The sequence below is a fragment of the Sturnira hondurensis genome, unplaced genomic scaffold (genome assembly GCF_014824575.4).
Source record: "Sturnira hondurensis isolate 20B ecotype Veracruz unplaced genomic scaffold, ASM1482457v3 Scaffold0006496, whole genome shotgun sequence".
Taxonomy (NCBI): domain Eukaryota; kingdom Metazoa; phylum Chordata; class Mammalia; order Chiroptera; family Phyllostomidae; genus Sturnira; species Sturnira hondurensis.
In genome coordinates this window covers 20,652,413-20,668,896 of record NW_028079127.1, presented here as the reverse complement: position 1 = coordinate 20,668,896, position 16,484 = coordinate 20,652,413, and the positions used below count along the sequence as shown (strand labels likewise).

Genomic DNA, 16,484 nt, shown 5'->3' with positions numbered 1-16,484 from the left:
CTGACTCACAATGACCAGAGCCCTCCTCTTGTAAATATTGCTGCCCCCGAGGCACCTGCTCCCTCCTGTAGACATCTGTGACCGTTTGTCCATAATCTGCACGAGAACAGAGGGAGCCCATGGCACAAAGTCATGTAGTTTTGGGGTGAGAATGCAGAAGAACTGATCTTTTAAAAAGATACACCTTATTAACTGAGAAAAATGTTCACCAGCCAGACTTTCTGCTGAGAATCGTTTACTGAAGAAGCAAATCAATGAGTTTGATTCTAACCGTTGGCTTCCTCCAGGGCCAGCATTCTCTAACGGGGATATATGCTTCAAGAGGCAATCATTACGTTTCACTTGATCATCCAGGGATTCAGCAGCTCTGCAGTTCGTGGTGTGAGTTCAGGAGTTTCCCTGCAAAAGAAGTATGTGCTTAGAGAAGTCAAACTTGGGGACATGAAGAAAAGACTACCACGTCTAGTCCAGCAGGAGGAATGCTAGCAATTATTGCAGGAATTCGGGCAGAGTAGAGACATTCTCATTTCACTGAAGAAGAAAAAACGCACAGTGGCAGTGGGAAGAGGAGAGCTATGGATGGGGATGACTCCGAGTCTTCCGGCCCCCGTGGGGGGGGGGGGGCAGGTACCAGAAAAGGCGGAGGGCGGTCAGAAAGCTCAAGTTACGAGCCAGGAGCGTGGGCTGTCTCATATGATCTTAAACATCCTTAACGTTTTCGGCAGTTGTGGGGAGAAGGGTTAATTTCCAGATAGTTCACAGTTTTTGTTTCTATTTTGAGTGGTGTATTATTTTTCTTTTATTTTTTTAATTAGGTGTTACTACCATAAAGCAATGTTACTGATTTTGTAGGTTGACCATGCACCCAGCGGATTTCAGACCCCCCTCCTCAAGGTTAATAGTTTGTGACTCAGCCCACCCCTGGACTGGTAACTACAGTATCTTCATTTCTGCCATAGGCAGACTGAAGCACCACCTAGTAAACCGAGGAAACGGGAGAGACTTGAATAAAGTAACACGGGCATTGCTTGCTCACATAGTGGCCCCTGGGGCAGGTGTTTTGCAGCTGTCTTCTCGCTGGTAGTTCCAGGTACAGGCTTCAGGATGGTAAATTTTGTGTATTGACTTGGCTGGGGCATGGCGCCCAGATATTTGGTGACACACTCTGAATATTTCTGAGAAGTGTTTTTCGATGAGATTAACCATTAAGTCAGAAGCCTTTGAGGAGAGCAGGTTGTCCTCCACAAGGCGGGCGGCCTCATCAATCGGTTGAAGTCCTGACAGAACAAAGACTGCCCCAAGGAAAAAGAAAGTCTGCCAGAAGACAGCCTTGGGCGCCCCTTATGGATATCCTTCAGTTTAAAAGCACTTTTTTGAAGTTAGAAGTTTGAGATGGACCGAGGACTAGAGGTTTATTTGACAAGGGCTGTGGCACAGATAGAAAAGAAAGGCATTCGGGCTGGCGTAGCTCAGTGGATTGAGCGTGGGCCTGCGAACCACACGATCACGGTTCGATTCCCAGTCAGGGCACATGCCTGGGTTGCGGGCCAGTTCCCAGCGGGGGACTCACAAGAGGCAACCATACATTGATATTTCTCTCCTTTCCTTCCCCCCTAAGGATAAATAAATAAATAAATCTTTAAAAAAAAAAAAAAAAAAGAAAGGCATTCAGCAGGATTTTCTATGAATTAGCCCAGGTCACAAGAATCTGACAGAAGTGGGGGTTGTGTGAGGTCCCGTTACAATGACCCCCCCAAGTCATAAAAAGTCTTATGATTTCTCTTTAGAGGGAACAGAGAACATTCTAGTCGTGGACCTCTGAGCAGGCGATATGCACACTAGTCTGGAATCAGATGAGCCTTGTGAACTTGTCATTGAGATTGTATCAGGAGATACCGTCATAAAATTATTACAAAATTATATAATTGTCTTTTTATCTGCTTTACCTGCAATCTCCTTTATTTTCTCTTCCAAAATAATTTGTCCCCATTCCACTCCCATGCCTCAGAACAGTGTAATGATCTCGGTGGTGTCAGCCCGGCTCTTGCTTTGGCCCTCTGACCCTCGATTCGAAGGGACAGTGTCTAGAGCAGGGAGAGCCAAGCAAGACCTAGACCATCCATGCTCAGAATGATCTCCCAATTAGTGTCTTTGGTGAATGTCCCAGGAATTAGACATGGCAGGGAAGAAAAAAGGGTGCAAAAGAGGTTCTTTCCTGTTGAATTATCAGGCCAAAATACATTTTCCCAGAAGATGTTATTTTTGAGATGGCTTGGAAAATCTGCAGTATGTATTAGAAGATGACAAGAACAAAATTAGGGGTAAAACAGGATTTTTGGTAAGAGAACATCTTCTCTTCTTAGCGATGCACCCTGAAGTACGCAGGAGGGCAAGGACGTGATGTCTGAGATCCGTGTCAGTGAACTTCAGCAAAGAGAAGTAACAGAGGAAGGCGATGTGGCAAGCACTGTACTCTGCAGAATCTATGTACTAGGCATATGAGGTTTATTATCTTTAACTTCGTGTATGCTTGACATTTTTCATAACAAGATATTTAAGACTCTCTACAACAAGGAGCTTAACTATATTTGGTTCACTCCTAAAAATGAAAAGTAAAAGGGACTTTACTCACACAGGGTCCATCATGCAGTTTAGTTATGTCACGGCTCTCATATCTGAAAGAAGTGATGTTTTAAAATGATTATTTCTGCTCTATGATAAGTTGTCACTATGTTTTACCTGATACTCTTTAGGTAAGTTTTAAGAAGGAAACATTCTGCTAATAGTGAATTCTTATTTAATAAAATAGTTTAAAATGTCTATAATATAGATCTTTACTTGTCAAAGAGGTTGAATATATAAAACATACTCATCCTTAAATCAAATCTGGAAAATTCAAAATAATCTTGAATAGTTAAGTAGAAATACAGAGTATTAGAAAGAGAATGTGCATTAAAGTTAAAACATGCATTTAACAAAAGTTAAGGCATTACTAGTGATCTTAAAGAAATAAAAATGAATATAAAGGAAAACTGTGAACAACTATACATCAACAAACTGGATAACCTAGATTAAGTGGACAAGCTCCTAGAAACACACAAATTACCCAATCGGCTTCAAGAGGAAACAGAAAATCAACAGACCTATATTCAGAGATTGAATCAGGGAAAAAAATCTCCAACAGCGAAAAGCTCAGGATCAGAAGTCTGCATTAGTAAATTGTAACACACATTTCACGCTGATTTAACACCACCCCTCAAACACTTCCCAATAATAGCAGAGGAATAAACACTCACTAATCATCCTACAAAGCCATAATTACCACAATAGCAAAGACGGACAAAAGCATCTCAGAAAAAAGAAACTATAGACAACCTTCCTTTATGAATACGATGCAAAAATTCCCACTGTGAGCACATTGAAGCCAAAAGAATATTAAAAGGATTGTACACCATGATCAAGTGGGATTTTTTCCTAAGAGTGCAGGTGATTCAACCTAAAAATATCCACCAATGTAATGATATCATAGCAATAAAATGACAGGGGGGGTGTTTTTCTCAGCTGACCCTTGCCCAGGCCAGACGGCACCCCGGGGTCTCAGTTTCTGCATCGTGTGAGTGGAATCACGTCGGGAGCCTAGCGAAGCCTGGAAGACATGCAGGAGCAAGCAGTGGAGTCGCCGCTGGAGGGGGGGTCATTCCTGTGTTGCCCCCCTTTAACCTCCTGAGTTGAGAAGAGGGAGAATATAATGAAGACTCACAGAATTCTGGAGCACAGGTCGCATTCACCGTTGTAGGTGACCCAGTCACTGCCACAGATGAGTTCACTTGGCTTGATGTAGGAGACAAGCCGGCAGCGATTGATATTGTTGGTGCATTTGACCTGAAGGTGAGACACAGACTCCTGCTTCAGACGCCCTCCTCCAGGTCCTCTGGCTGTCACCACTCGTGGCGGGTGAGCAGGGGGACAAGGAGGACCAGACCAGGAGTTCGGGGACCAGGCTTGAGAAGCATGTGAGTTTGACCCCTGGCATTTACCACCACCACCATATGACACTTTAATAGAATAGATCCATAATTTACCCACATGTTATAATGTGTACTCTAACATACCCAGATTTTCCATGTGTAATGTGCACTGTTTTGCCCAGATTTTTGAGGGAAAAATAAGGATGTGCATTATACATGGGCCGTACCCGAATACTTCGCATCTCTGTTCTTGTGTTTTGTAATCTGTCACATAAAATTTCTTGTACCATAATATATTCAAAAATAAATGCTAAAATTCCTTTATAATACAAAAAAAGTATATAAATGTAAATAAAAAATTGAAAAAAGGTGTTGTTTTTTCTGAAAGCTTGGGCCAAAAATGTGAGTTCGCGTTATACACAGCAAAGTCTGGTAATATAATACAATATAACATATTGTAACATAACATAAAATCTGCAGGCTTCCCAGTCTGAGCCATAAATTCCTTAGGGTAAAAATCCCTGTCCCACCAACCGCAAATTGCGGCTGTGAGCTCAAAGAGTGGAAAATGTCTTTCAAGGTTAGACTTCCCTTGTGGACATTATTGAGTGACTTGTGTGTGGTGCTTCAGACAGCAGGGGGCTCAGGCTTGCCACGGCAGAGTTAGGATGTGGAAGGAAAGGGACAAAGTGAACACAGTGTGGGACCTTGGTGTGTGGGAGGCAGGATGTGTGTCTTAATGTACCACCCCCCCCCGAATGTCCACTGTAGCACAAGACAGGCCCGAATTTCAGCCACGACTTCATCATCCCTTTAATGATGCAAAATGCTTACCTCCCACCCAACAAGGGGGTTGTCTGAACCAGTGGGGACTGTGAATGGGAAGAGGACTCAGGAACATACATATAAAACGTGCTACACATAGTTGACGACTCAGCTTTTATGGCGGCATTACACCCCTGCAAGCCTCCTCTGGCCTCAGCTCCTGGAAGGAAGAGCTGGGGCTGCGGGGAAACCGAGCTTCTCCCCAGTCCTGTGTGGGGAAGGCAGCAAGGAAGGGGCGCTCACCTTTGTCTCTCTGACGCTCACCCCTTCGCCCGTAGGAAGAGGGAAGTCTGGAAGACAAAAACAGGTTCAGGAGGGCTGCTGCTCTGTCTTCTGCCCCCAGGGAAGGGAGGATGAGGGAGACCCTGGCTGGCACACAGGCAGCTTCGGGTCCCCTCAGAAGAGGCTGAAGTTCCTCTCTGAGGGGCGCTGCCCTCTAAAGAAGGGGAGAGTTGGGACACTTCTGCCCCCTCCCACCTGTCAATGGAGATCATTCCATTCCTTGCTCTTCACAAGCAGATAACACTTTCTTTTTTAAAATTTTATTTATTTACTTTTTTCCCCAATTTTTTATTTAATTATTTTTCAAGTACAGTTTTCTATTACTCCCATCCCATCCCACCCCCATGCTCCCCCCTCCCTCCCATTTCCACCCTTCTCAGTTGTTGTCCATGTATCCTTTATATTTGTTCCTCTAAATCCCTCCCCTATTTCCCCTGAAATTCCCTCTTCTCTCCCCTCTGGTCGCTGTCCCCCTGTTCTCTATTTCAGTGTCTTTGGTTATATTTTGCTTGCTTGTTTGTTGCAAATAACACTTTCTACAACCCGTCTCAGCTGTTTTCAGAAAACACTCTGTATTACACATCACAACAAAATAATTATATTGAGATATCTTGAAAGATGTTGGGTTTCATTAAGACTTAAATATTCTTCCCTGGCTGGTGTGACTCAGCAGATTGAGTGCCAGCCTGTGAACCAAAAAAATCACCAGTTTGATTCACAGTCTAGAGCACATGCCTGGGTTGCAGGCCAGGTCCCCAGTAGGGGGAGCAAGAGGCAACCACACATTGATGTTTCTCCCCTTCTCTCCCCTTCCCTCTCCCTCTAAAAAATAAAATCTTTTAAAAAATCTTACATATTCTGGATCCTAAGCAGTTTTTGCAATTATTCATATATATGCATATAACATTTTATTACATATAGTATATAGTATAATTATCTAATATAATTATTACAATATATAAGTATAACATATCAACTTTAGACTGGGGTGGGCAAAAGTAGACTTATAGTCATAATACGAATAAAGAATACAATAATTAATAAGCTATAAAGAATAGCCCTGGCTGGTGTAGCTCAGTAGATTGAGCTTGGGCCTGCGAACCACACGGTCACGGTTCGATTCCCAGTCAGGGCACATGCCTGGGTTGCAGCCAGTTTCCAGCGTGGAACACACGAGAGGCAACCACACATTGGTATTTCTCTCCCACTTTCCTTCCCTTCCCCTCTAAAGATAAATGAATAAAATCTATAAAATATTTTATAGATTTTCTCTCCCACTCTCCTTCCCTTCCCCTCTAAAGATAAATGAATAAAATCTTTTTTTAAAAGATTTATCTTTAGAGGGGAAGGGAAGGGGAGAGGGAGAGAAATATCAATGTATGGTTGACTCTTGTGAGTTCCCTGCTGGGAACGGGCCTGCAACCCAGGCATATGCCCTGACTGGGAATCGAACTGCGATCGTGTGGTTCGCAGGCCTGAGCTCAATCTACTGAGCTATACCAGCCAGGGCTAAATGAATAAAATCTTTAAAAAAAAAGAATAAACCTTTTCACATACAACTGTAAACCTACTTCACCTACCCCCGTATATCAATTTTCTTAAGATAAAATCCATATAACGCAGAATTCATGTATTTAAAGTGCACAGTTCAATGGTCTTTATGAAAGTCACAGAGTGTGCAGCCAACACCATGATCAATTTTAGAAACTTTCAGCTCCAAATAGAAACCCCGTGCCCATCAGCAGCCACATGTCACTCCTCCCTCAACGCCTACCCCCGTCTTCTCCCCAGACTACCACTCGTTTGCTTTTGGTCCTTTCTGGAAGCTTTGTTTAAATACAATCACATAGTATGTAGTCTTTTGTGTTGTCTTCTTTCACTCAGAATAATGTTTTAAAGGTTTATCCCTAATATAACACGCATCAGTTCCTCATTCCTTTTCATAAGTAAATAATATTCCGTTGTATGTACCTATCACACTTTATTTATTCACCAGGCTTCCCTTTTTGGCCCCTATGAGCAAGTTTGCTGTGAACGCGCTCGCACGCCGCGTCTCTGCGTGGCGCTGTGTCCTCCTTTGCCTCGAGCCCCGACCTGCCGGGGGATTGCCGGGTCACGCGCTGCCCTTTTGAAGAACATTGGCCAAAGCATCCGCACACCGTTACATTCCCAACAGCAATGTATGAAGGCTCCAATTTCCTAGCATTTCTGCTAACACTGGTTATTATTTCTTTTTGATGATAGTCCTCCTGATGGGTATGAAGTGGTGTCTCATTGCAGTTTTGATATGTGTCTTCCTACTGACCAGGGAGTGAGGCTGGGTGTCTTCTCATGTGCTTACTGGCCATTTGTGTACCTTCTTTGGAGAGATGTCTGTTCAGGTACTTGGCCTTTTTAAAAAGAACAGACTTCCCTGGCTGGCGTAGCTCAGTGGATTGAGCACGAGCCTGCAAACCAAACAACCTTGGTTCGATTCCCAGGCAGGGCACATGCCTGGGTTGCAGGCCAGTTCCCAGCAGGAAATGTACGAGAGGCAACCACACACTGATATTTCTCTCCCTCTCTCCTTCCCTTCCCCTCTAAAGATAAATAAATAAAGTCTTTTAAAAAAAAAAGAACAGACCATTTTAAGTCTTTCTATTATTGAGTTGTAAGGCTTCTTTCCATATGCACTGGAGACTAGTGCGTTGTCCGATATGTGCTTTACGAACAACTTTACCCATTCTCCAGGCAGTCTTATTGCTTTAGTGTTACCTTTATTGGCATCATTTGAATCACTAAAATTTTTAATTTTGATGAAGTCTAATTTACCTACTTTTCCTTTTTCCTTCTGCCTTTGGTATCCTATTTAATAAGGCTTTGCCTCACTTAAGGTCATAAAAATTCACTCATATGTTCTTATAGTTTATGATTTTACCCCTTACATTCAGTTCTGCGATTCATTTTGAGTTAGTTTTTGTCTCTGACACGAGGAAAGGGTCCACAGTCGTTCTTTTGCATGTGGATATCCAGTTGACCCTGCACCGTTTGTGGAAAAGACAATTTACCATCAAGTCGCTTGGGAATCTTGTTAAAATCAATCCACCCTGAAAGCAAGGCCTTTTTCTTTCTAGACTCTCAGCGCTGCTCCATTGATTTGTATTTCTATCCCACGCTAACTCTACGCCGTCCTGATGCCTGCCCCTTTGTAGTTGGTTAGTTCTGCACTTGGAAGCAGGGGCACTTTCCACATTTTCGCTCCTTTTCAAGATTGCTTTGGCCATCTCAGTCTTGTATTTCCATATGACGTTTAGGATCAGCTTTTCCATTTCTGCCAAAACAAGTTCATTTCCTGTAGACAGAATGTAGCTGGATCCTGTTTTTTAAGGTTAGTCCGACAATTTCTACCTTTTGATCAGATTGTGGAATTCACTCACATTTAAGGTTTTTATGATATAGTTAGACTTACATCTGGCATCTTATTTCGTTTCCTGCATGTCTCACATCTCTTTCTTCCCTATTCCTCCTTTGCTGTGTTAAATGAACATAACCTAGTGTGGCCTTGTAATTCCGATAATACGCCTTTCTGGGTACTGTAGTAGTTGCCTATGGCTTACTGTACATATCTTATTGGAATATATCTCAGATGTATGCTATTTTAATTCAAGTGACATTTAGAAATGCTATTTCTATATAGCTCCATTCCTTCTCCCCTTCTCTCTCTCTCTCTCTCTTTCTCTCTTTTTTGCTTCAGTTTCCACACCTGCAACATGAGGATTTCGGGTTAAATGAAACTGAATGGTGCTTCCATTTCTACGTCTAATTTCCCCACTCTCCTTCATGTACTACAGGGAGTGTGGGCAGGGCAAGGACCTGGAACTCACCCACGGCACAGGCAGCCCGTGCGGAGATGGCCAGGACAAGGACGGTGTTCAAGAAGGTCCCCTTCATGGTGGCGGAGGAGCTACGGGAATAAAGCAGCTTTGGACAGCAGGACAGAAAACTCTCCGTGAAGCACGGATTCTCACAGAGACCCCTCACGGACCAGGAAATGAAATTGAAGTACTTCTCCAACTTTGTTCTTGCCTCAAGTTACTTCGAGTGGATGGTATCTGGTGAAATGAAATTGCTCAATTCATTTGCTTAGAATAATTAAACATTAGAAAAAAGGAACTCAAAAATAGAATTTTAGAAGATGCCAGAAAAAAGAGGCCATAAAAAATATCTTCAGGGGATCTTTTGATAAAGAATAAGCACCAAAAATTTTTCAATGAAAGGTGTAAAAGTCGATACTTACCTCTGAATGAAGAAGGGCAGTCACGAGAAAGCTCAGTGACACAGGTGGCGTCACCAGACAGTAAGAAACAGGAAGGGTCAGAGCACCAGACACCCCCATGTCCCCAGTCTTCCGTACATTATTATTTGGGCATCAATATTCAGTAACTAATGACATTGTTCAAATGAAAACCATAGCGTATTTATCAACAGCTTACTTGCATTATTGAAAATGCTACCGTACAAGTCGATTGGCATTACCTGCAGGTTTCTATATATTTCTCCCATACATTTTCCAGGCAAACTCTATATCTAGATAATTTTTGCTCAAGCCCCTTCCCTGAGTAAAACCAAATAATAAGTAACATAACCCTTTTCCTAGTCAAAAGTTTTCAAACTAATAAGGCCACTTTACCTGCTGTGACTCCTACAGTTTTTCTGAGAAACTGGCTGGACGAGATATTTTTTATTTGCAGTTTGCTGGTAATGAAACGACACTGTGTGGGGGGAGGGGCGGGGCGTAGTGTCTTTTCAAGGTCAGGATGCCTGGTAATGGAAGACACTGACCTTTAAGGCTGGGAACTGTTGACACAACTCAGACCTCTTCCTTCTGACTTTAGGTTGTGTCTGTCATACCTGACCCTGGAGTTCCCATCTCGGTTTTCCAAGGGTGCTTTGCCCCGTCCACTTCCTCCCCAAAGTCTAGTGGTTCTTCTTGCCAAACCCAAACCTACCCAGACGCCAAACCAGTTTTTGAGTTCCTATGTTTTCATCTCTCCTGCCGTGATCGTATTCCGGGATGCTGCAGACATTGACAGGATACTGTAAGGTGCCACATCTGCGGGTTTATCAAGGGAGACCTTTCCAATAAGCCAAGGGTCACAAGCAGGTCACACCCAGAAAGGGAGAGCTTAGTGATAAAAGCCAGCAGAGCCAGCGTGTGGCACGAAGTCCTGGTCACTGGTGGCTTCTGAAGGTGGGGGTGGGGGTATAGGTCTCAAGCCAGGTGGGGGGCCTGTAGGGCTCCAGCGTGAACTATGGTACAGCTGAGTTCCAGCAGTCAGTCGGTCGGTGGTCAGAGCTCCGTGTTTTATAGCCCACAAGGGGTGGAGGTCCCACTCACACCAATGTCCAGATAGAGTCCTTACCTGAGTGTCTCAATTTGTGGTCTTGGATGTCCCCACCCCTCCCAAGGGCGTTATACCCCATTACCGGAGTCTTGACAGCACTGTCATGGCTGACAGGGACTCCATATTGGATTGTTCAAAAAGTCCTCTCGGCTTTTGCTCTAAACATGCAGTGTTCACTCCACTGGGCACGGTCCTGGCCCTTGATGCAGGGGCCACAGCCTGTGTCCTGGAGCTGGGCGCCCCCCACCGCCCCACCCCCACCTGCCCCTACCAGTCCAGGGCTGCCCTTGGAGGGTGCATGAGCCTCGATGTTCCTTCTCCTCCCAACCTTCTGGTTGGGAAAAAACTATCCTGCCCTCCCCCCAACTCTGCCCAGCCCTTTCATCCCCTTCCCCACCCCTTCCCCTCTCCAGTCCCCCCAAACCCTTTCTTGAATCCTACTAAGTCCTTCCTAGAGCCAAAGCCAAACTCTGCTCCTTCACATCTTCACTGTGTGATCTTGGGCAAGTTACTTGGCTTCTCTGTGCCTTGGATTACCCCTGTGAAAACTGCGGACAACAAAAGCCCCTGAGTCAGGGGAGGGGTGGGGGCTGTGCTAGGTTCCCTCTGCTGAGTGCTCTTCTAGGCTGTAGGCAGGGCGAGTTCCTTCCCAAACACTCCCATGAGAAGGGTACCACCATCGGACAGAGGTTTTCTCCCTGGCTGAATTGTGTACCTGGCCAGCAGGTCTGTAGGAAGAGGCGCCGCCCCCTCCACATTCCTATAACCAGCCCAAACAGATGGTTGCCAGGTGGACTATTCTGGACACTGGCCCCTGGGGAGGGTTAGGTGAGGTCAGGCAAGAGAGGCCAGATTTGTCACAGCTCCAAGGCTGAAGGCCAAGGTAGACAAGATGACCTTTAGATAGCAGAGGCATTTGCTTCCTCCCCAGGGAGCCTCAGTCCACCTCCCAACCAGCCTCTTGGCCGCCCCCCCTTTTGGGTGCTGCGCAGCCCCTGTTCCTTCCAGGGAGGCCCAGCTGAGGCTGGGGTTCCCAGCACCGGGAGTCCAAGAGGAGCACCCCTTCCACTCCTGGCACTGGAGAGCCTGGGGTCTCTCTGCCTGTGCCCTAGATTCGGGGATCCCCCAGACTGCACCCAAAACCAGGGGGCCCCTTACCCACCCCCACTCTGCCCAAAGAGTCTGGCTCCACACCTCCCTGGCCCAGGCTCCCTGCTTCTCCCGCTGTCCCTTCCACCGGCCCTGCTATCCCCAGTCATTCAACCCTCAGAAGAGGGGGAGTCCAGGCTTTGGAGTGTGACGATTATACAATGTGGAGCCACGTTTAAGAAAAAGTGTGCCGAGGAACGAAAGCCAAATTAAATCGTCTGCAGCTCTGGCTGCCAGGAAAGGTCACAGCATGGTCGTGTCCCCTCCTGCCTGTCGGGCTGCGACAGAGGGGCCCGGCGCTCCGTGCTGGAGGGACCCCAGAGTAGAGAAAGAATGACGGCTGGCACCTGGGGAACCAGGCAGGTCACAAAGGACCCCGCATCATCGGTTCACGTCCTGCAGTGACGCTGAAGCAACTTGGTCACAGACATGTTCCTGGCATGCAGTTGACACACGACTCCTGAGTGCACTGGTGTGTCACCCTGGATTCAGGAAGCCTCAGGGGAACCCACCTGTGCCTCCGGGTGGCAGCGGCTCCACCGGAAGCTACAGGGCAGGCACTCCGGCCTTGGCCCCTTCCTTCTCTCTGGGTGCAGCAGGCCTGGGCGCGGGGCAAGCACAGTGCTGGCAGGTCACCCATGAGGGGCCCCACCTAGACCACGCACCCAGAACTCCTGAGGTCCCGGTGGTGTGCAAGGCCCCGCCAGGCCGCTCTGCAGAACAGCTGAGGGGCACGGTTCTGTTGGTTCTGTCGCAGCTGCCCACACTGAGTTTTGGTTCCCGAAACATGTTCCTTCTAAGCAGTCACACCTGGTAGTCATGGAATCCTCAGAGGCCTGCCATCAGCCCACCTGGCCTGCAGTGGAAGGGAGGTCAGGGTCAAGGGCCATGGGCGGTGGGCAGACATGCTAACGACACTGCAGAGCGAGCGCAGACCGGGCATTGTTCTCCAAGGGCAGCCAGAGTCCTGCCGCAGGCCCAGGGCCACTGCCCAGAGCCCCGGGCAGCTGGTGTCCCTGCGTGGCGCCCCACGCGTGGTGTGAAGACTCACAGAATCTCAAACAAGAAAGTTTCCTTCTACGGAATCTGCCAGGCTCAGTTTTTGTTTAGTTGAAGAATTTTAGGGTGGAGTGTGGATTCCCTTAGATGGTGCTTCTTTCTACCACGTGGGACACAAAGTCCCTCAAAATACCACCTTCCTTTAAAGGGAAACTCCAGAGGTTATTGGCTGACACGAATTCAGGTTCCAGTCCTGACTGAGTGGCCTTAACTGGGGACATGAGATCTAGTTCTGAGAAGTCAATGTACTTTCTCAGCTCTGATCAGGATTACATGATAGTCTTTTTTTTTTTTTTAGAGCGAGGGGAAGGGAGGGAGACAGAGATGGAGAGAAACATCAGTGTGTTGTTGGCTCTCACGTGCCCCCAACTGGGACTCGGCTCACAATCCAGGCATGAGCCCTGACTGGGAATTGAACCAGCAACCTTTTAGTTCACAGGCCGGCACTCAATCCACTGAGCCACACCAGCCAGGAGTACATGACAATCTTCAAAGTGTCTCTTTCAATCTCTCTGAATTGGGTGCTCACTTCCAGTATTTTTCAAGTGACGTGTAAAGTTCTTCACCATAAATTTAAACAGTTACAAATAATTGAGTTCCTGGCTCATTCCCTGCTGAGTTAACCTCTCGGGGTGACTCCCCTGACTCGACGCACTTCTTCCGCTATTCCAGTCCCTTGCCTTGCTCGTACATCTCCGTTTCAGTGACCTCCGTGGGAAATTCGGGGGTGCGTTCCTTTGCTTGATCAGTGTTCACTTCCTCCAGGAGATGAGATAGTAAACTCTGTGAAGGGGCAGGCTCTGTCTTGTCACTGACCTTCCAAGCTTCCTCTCCCAAGGTCTGAAACGGGGACCAAGAGTTCGACAATTTACAGGTGAGCCACAGTCACGGTGGAGGAGACGAGGGTTAATTCTCACCGCTCTGCAGCACGTCCCAGGCATCCTACATCCTCACCCCAACCCCCGCAGATTAGACCCAGGCGCCACTGGATCACCGTGCGTCTGTCGAAGCCTGTAAGATGCTTTTAAGATGGTTCTCGCCCCATTCTCCATCCCCCCTGCCTACCTAAGCAGCCGGGTAGTAGCCATGAAGGAAGGACCGGGCTTGCCTGGGGCGCAGTTTTCAGGCAGCTTAGTCACTGCTGCTTTTTCACATGAGTCAGAAAGTCAAGAACTTACTTTGCTTATTAAACTGCAAAACAAGTAGCAGGATGGGCCCTGGCCGGGTAGCTCAGCTGGTTGGAGCGCTGTCCCATTGCACCAGGGCTGTGGATTCGATCCCCAGTCAGGGCACACGCAGGAGTAGGTGGGTACGAGTACAGGGTGGAACAACAGAGCGATGCTTCTCTCTCTCTCTTCCTCTCTCCCTCTCTCAAATCAAATTTTTAAAAAGTAACCAGGAAGGATTAAAGAGAGCCAAAGAAAACTTTCATTTATTGAACGCTAACCCTGGAATAGGCAGGGCATCATAAATGGTAAGTATTATAGATATCTTCAAAATACTGTTTTAAATAAAATTTCACATGAATCATGAAACTGTTACCATGATTTAACATTTTCTTTAAGCAATCAATAAATTCCCAAAATACTGATCACTGAGAATCAAGAATGTCAGTCCTTCTAAGACTGCTGAAATGTCACTGCATCCAGACCACCCATTTGATGGTGAAAAAAGGACTCAAATGAGAGAGACCCTGGAAATACGACACTAAGTTGCACTTTCCCTCGCAGGGGCCCAGGTTTCAACGAACCACAGTAAGTAGTGTTACCAACTTGTTTCCATTTGCTGTGGTGAGTTCTCCAGGTCAGCAATTACTGGCCACACTCCGGAACTTCGCCCACGCAGACAAAGGAGAGAATCACTCATGCTCTGTGCCATCACGTGCTGAAACTCAGAATCTGTGGGAAAAAAACTCTAACCTGATCTCTTAGAAATAAGACATAGGTACAGGACATTGGGCAGTATGTAGCTGTTCGCTATTTATTTAATGTTCTCAGTTGTATTAATTTCAGCCATTTTAGTAGGGTTAAGAGGTGTCTTGTTATGGGTTTTATTTTTAAAAAACTTCATACTGGAGAGCATTCGTTCATGGCAAAGTTCATGGCAAGATTAAGTGGAAAGTGCAGAGATTTCCGTGTCCCTCCTGTCCCTCCGCAAGCATGGCCTCCCCTTTACCTCCATCCCCCACTAGAGAGGAACATTTGTTACAACTGATGGACCTATACCAACACATTATTACCCCCAAAGTCCATAGTTGGCACCAAAGTTCACTCCTGGGGGTGTACTTTCTGCGGGTTCTCCAAATGCATAATGACAAGTGTCTACCAATATAGGACCACACAGAGCAGTTTCACTGCCCAAAAAGTCTGCCTGTTCATTTGGGGGCACAATTCTGTAATCCATCATCTGTGTATTGTACTGGGTGTTCACACCCCAAGTAGAGTGTCTAAACCCACCCTGCACCCTCAAGGGAAGTAATTTTTTCCTAACTTTGTCGGTGCCAGGGAAATACAATTTCAAGCAAAACCTCCCAACCCGGAGAACCCCTCCTCAAAGGCAGAAGAAAACAGTTGCTTGTCATTAAGTCAGAATGTGATGCCTATTCCAGGCAATTCACTAAGAGACTGGGTGACTATGTTAGTTCACTGGTTTTACAGAAAGAAAAAATAAACTCCTCTCTCTCTCTCTTTTTATTTATCAATTTGAGAGAGAGAGAACATCGCTTTGTTGTTCTACGTATTTATGCATTCGTTGGTTGCGTCTTGCATGTGTCCTGACCAGGGATCAAACCCACAACCCTGGTGTATTTGGGACGACACTAACCAACTGAGCCAGCCAGATGGGGCTCAAGTTCTCTCTCTAGGACAGGAGATGGTTTTGCAACTTGGAGCAAGGTGCCCACCGGAGCTAGGCCCCTGCCTTCTGGCCAAACCGGGGGTTAGAGGTGTTGGCTGCCTGGATGTTTGCATTTCAAAGGGGCGGCTCCCAGGTACTTTGGAAAGGCATCCCTGGGTCATAAAGCTGGCAAGAGGCTTGTTAAGCTTTTTAAAAAAAATCCTCACCTGAGGACATGTTTTTAAAAATTGATTTTAGAGAAGAAGGGGGGAGAGAGAGAAAGACATCATCGATGTGGGAGAAACATCCATCACTTGCCTCCCTTTGAGCCCCGACAGGGAATCAAATCTGCAGCCTTTTGGTGATTGAGAAGTCACTGCAACCAAATGAACTATCTGGCCAGGCCTTTATTTCGCTTTTTAAAAGATTTATACACAAGTCAAAGAGATAGAGAAAGAATTTACAACGATGAACTCTCTAAAGTAAATGCTCTAAGAAAAGGGAAGGAAATCACTTCCTTGTTGATTTGTTCCCTTCTTTTCGACAGGGGACAGGAAGGGTCGTGTGGCATCTGTATTGACCCTTGTATCTAGCAGAACAGAACAGCGCTGCTCGGAGCCCTTGCCATTCCCACTGGCTCCGAATGGGTTCATCCATTCCTTCGTCCGTCGTGTTCTAATTAAATTTTATGTTTCCAGAAAGAAGCCTGGACTATGATTCAGAAGTGAGTCAGAGAGACAGACTCCTTTCATCCAAGCAATTATATTCCTTAGAGGGAGAGAGACAATGAACAGACAAATAAATGTACTTGATTTATTCACAATTTAATTACAGGGGCTCTTAAGGGCAATGAGGACAAATAAAGCAGCACACAGAGCTGAAGCCGACGGGAAGCCTTATTTTGGAGAAAACTCGAGGCGGAGACAGTATTGGAGCTGAGATGGGAGCGGGGCGGGGGGCAGTGATGGGGGGGCTACGAGAG

At 46.3% G+C, this 16,484-nt stretch overlaps 1 protein-coding gene across 2 annotated transcripts; it reads right to left on the bottom strand.

The window, feature by feature from the left end:
• Window positions 1-218: 218 nt before the first annotated feature.
• On the bottom strand, window positions 219-9,851 carry SPINK8 (serine peptidase inhibitor Kazal type 8 (putative)). 2 transcript variants are annotated; one of them, XM_037049828.1, is made up of 6 exons: window positions 9,745-9,851; window positions 8,939-9,018; window positions 5,037-5,083; window positions 3,761-3,882; window positions 2,633-2,675; window positions 219-399 (listed from the first exon to the last, which is right to left on the bottom strand). In XM_037049828.1, the coding sequence occupies exons 2-6, from the start codon at window positions 9,003-9,005 to the stop codon at window positions 388-390; spliced, it is 291 nt and encodes a 96-aa protein (XP_036905723.1). In that variant the 5' UTR covers window positions 9,006-9,018; window positions 9,745-9,851; the 3' UTR covers window positions 219-387. The 2 variants fall into 2 exon arrangements, with proteins under 2 accessions (XP_036905723.1, XP_036905722.1); XM_037049827.1 differs by lacking the exon at window positions 9,745-9,851 and adding an exon at window positions 9,591-9,727.
• Window positions 9,852-16,484: the final 6,633 nt, after the last annotated feature.

Excerpts from the sequence above, each read along its gene's own strand:
- SPINK8 (XM_037049827.1), bottom strand. The coding sequence starts at position 9,697 with ATGTTACTTATTATTTGGTTTTACTCAGGGAAGGGGCTTGAGCAAAAA. Across the intron at positions 9,019-9,590 it reads AAATATATAGAAACCTGCAG|CTCCTCCGCCACCATGAAGG; the intron begins GTAATGCCAATC and ends TTATTCCCGTAG. Across the intron at positions 3,883-5,036 it reads TGAGCGTCAGAGAGACAAAG|GTCAAATGCACCAACAATAT; the intron begins GTGAGCGCCCCT and ends TCTCACCTTCAG.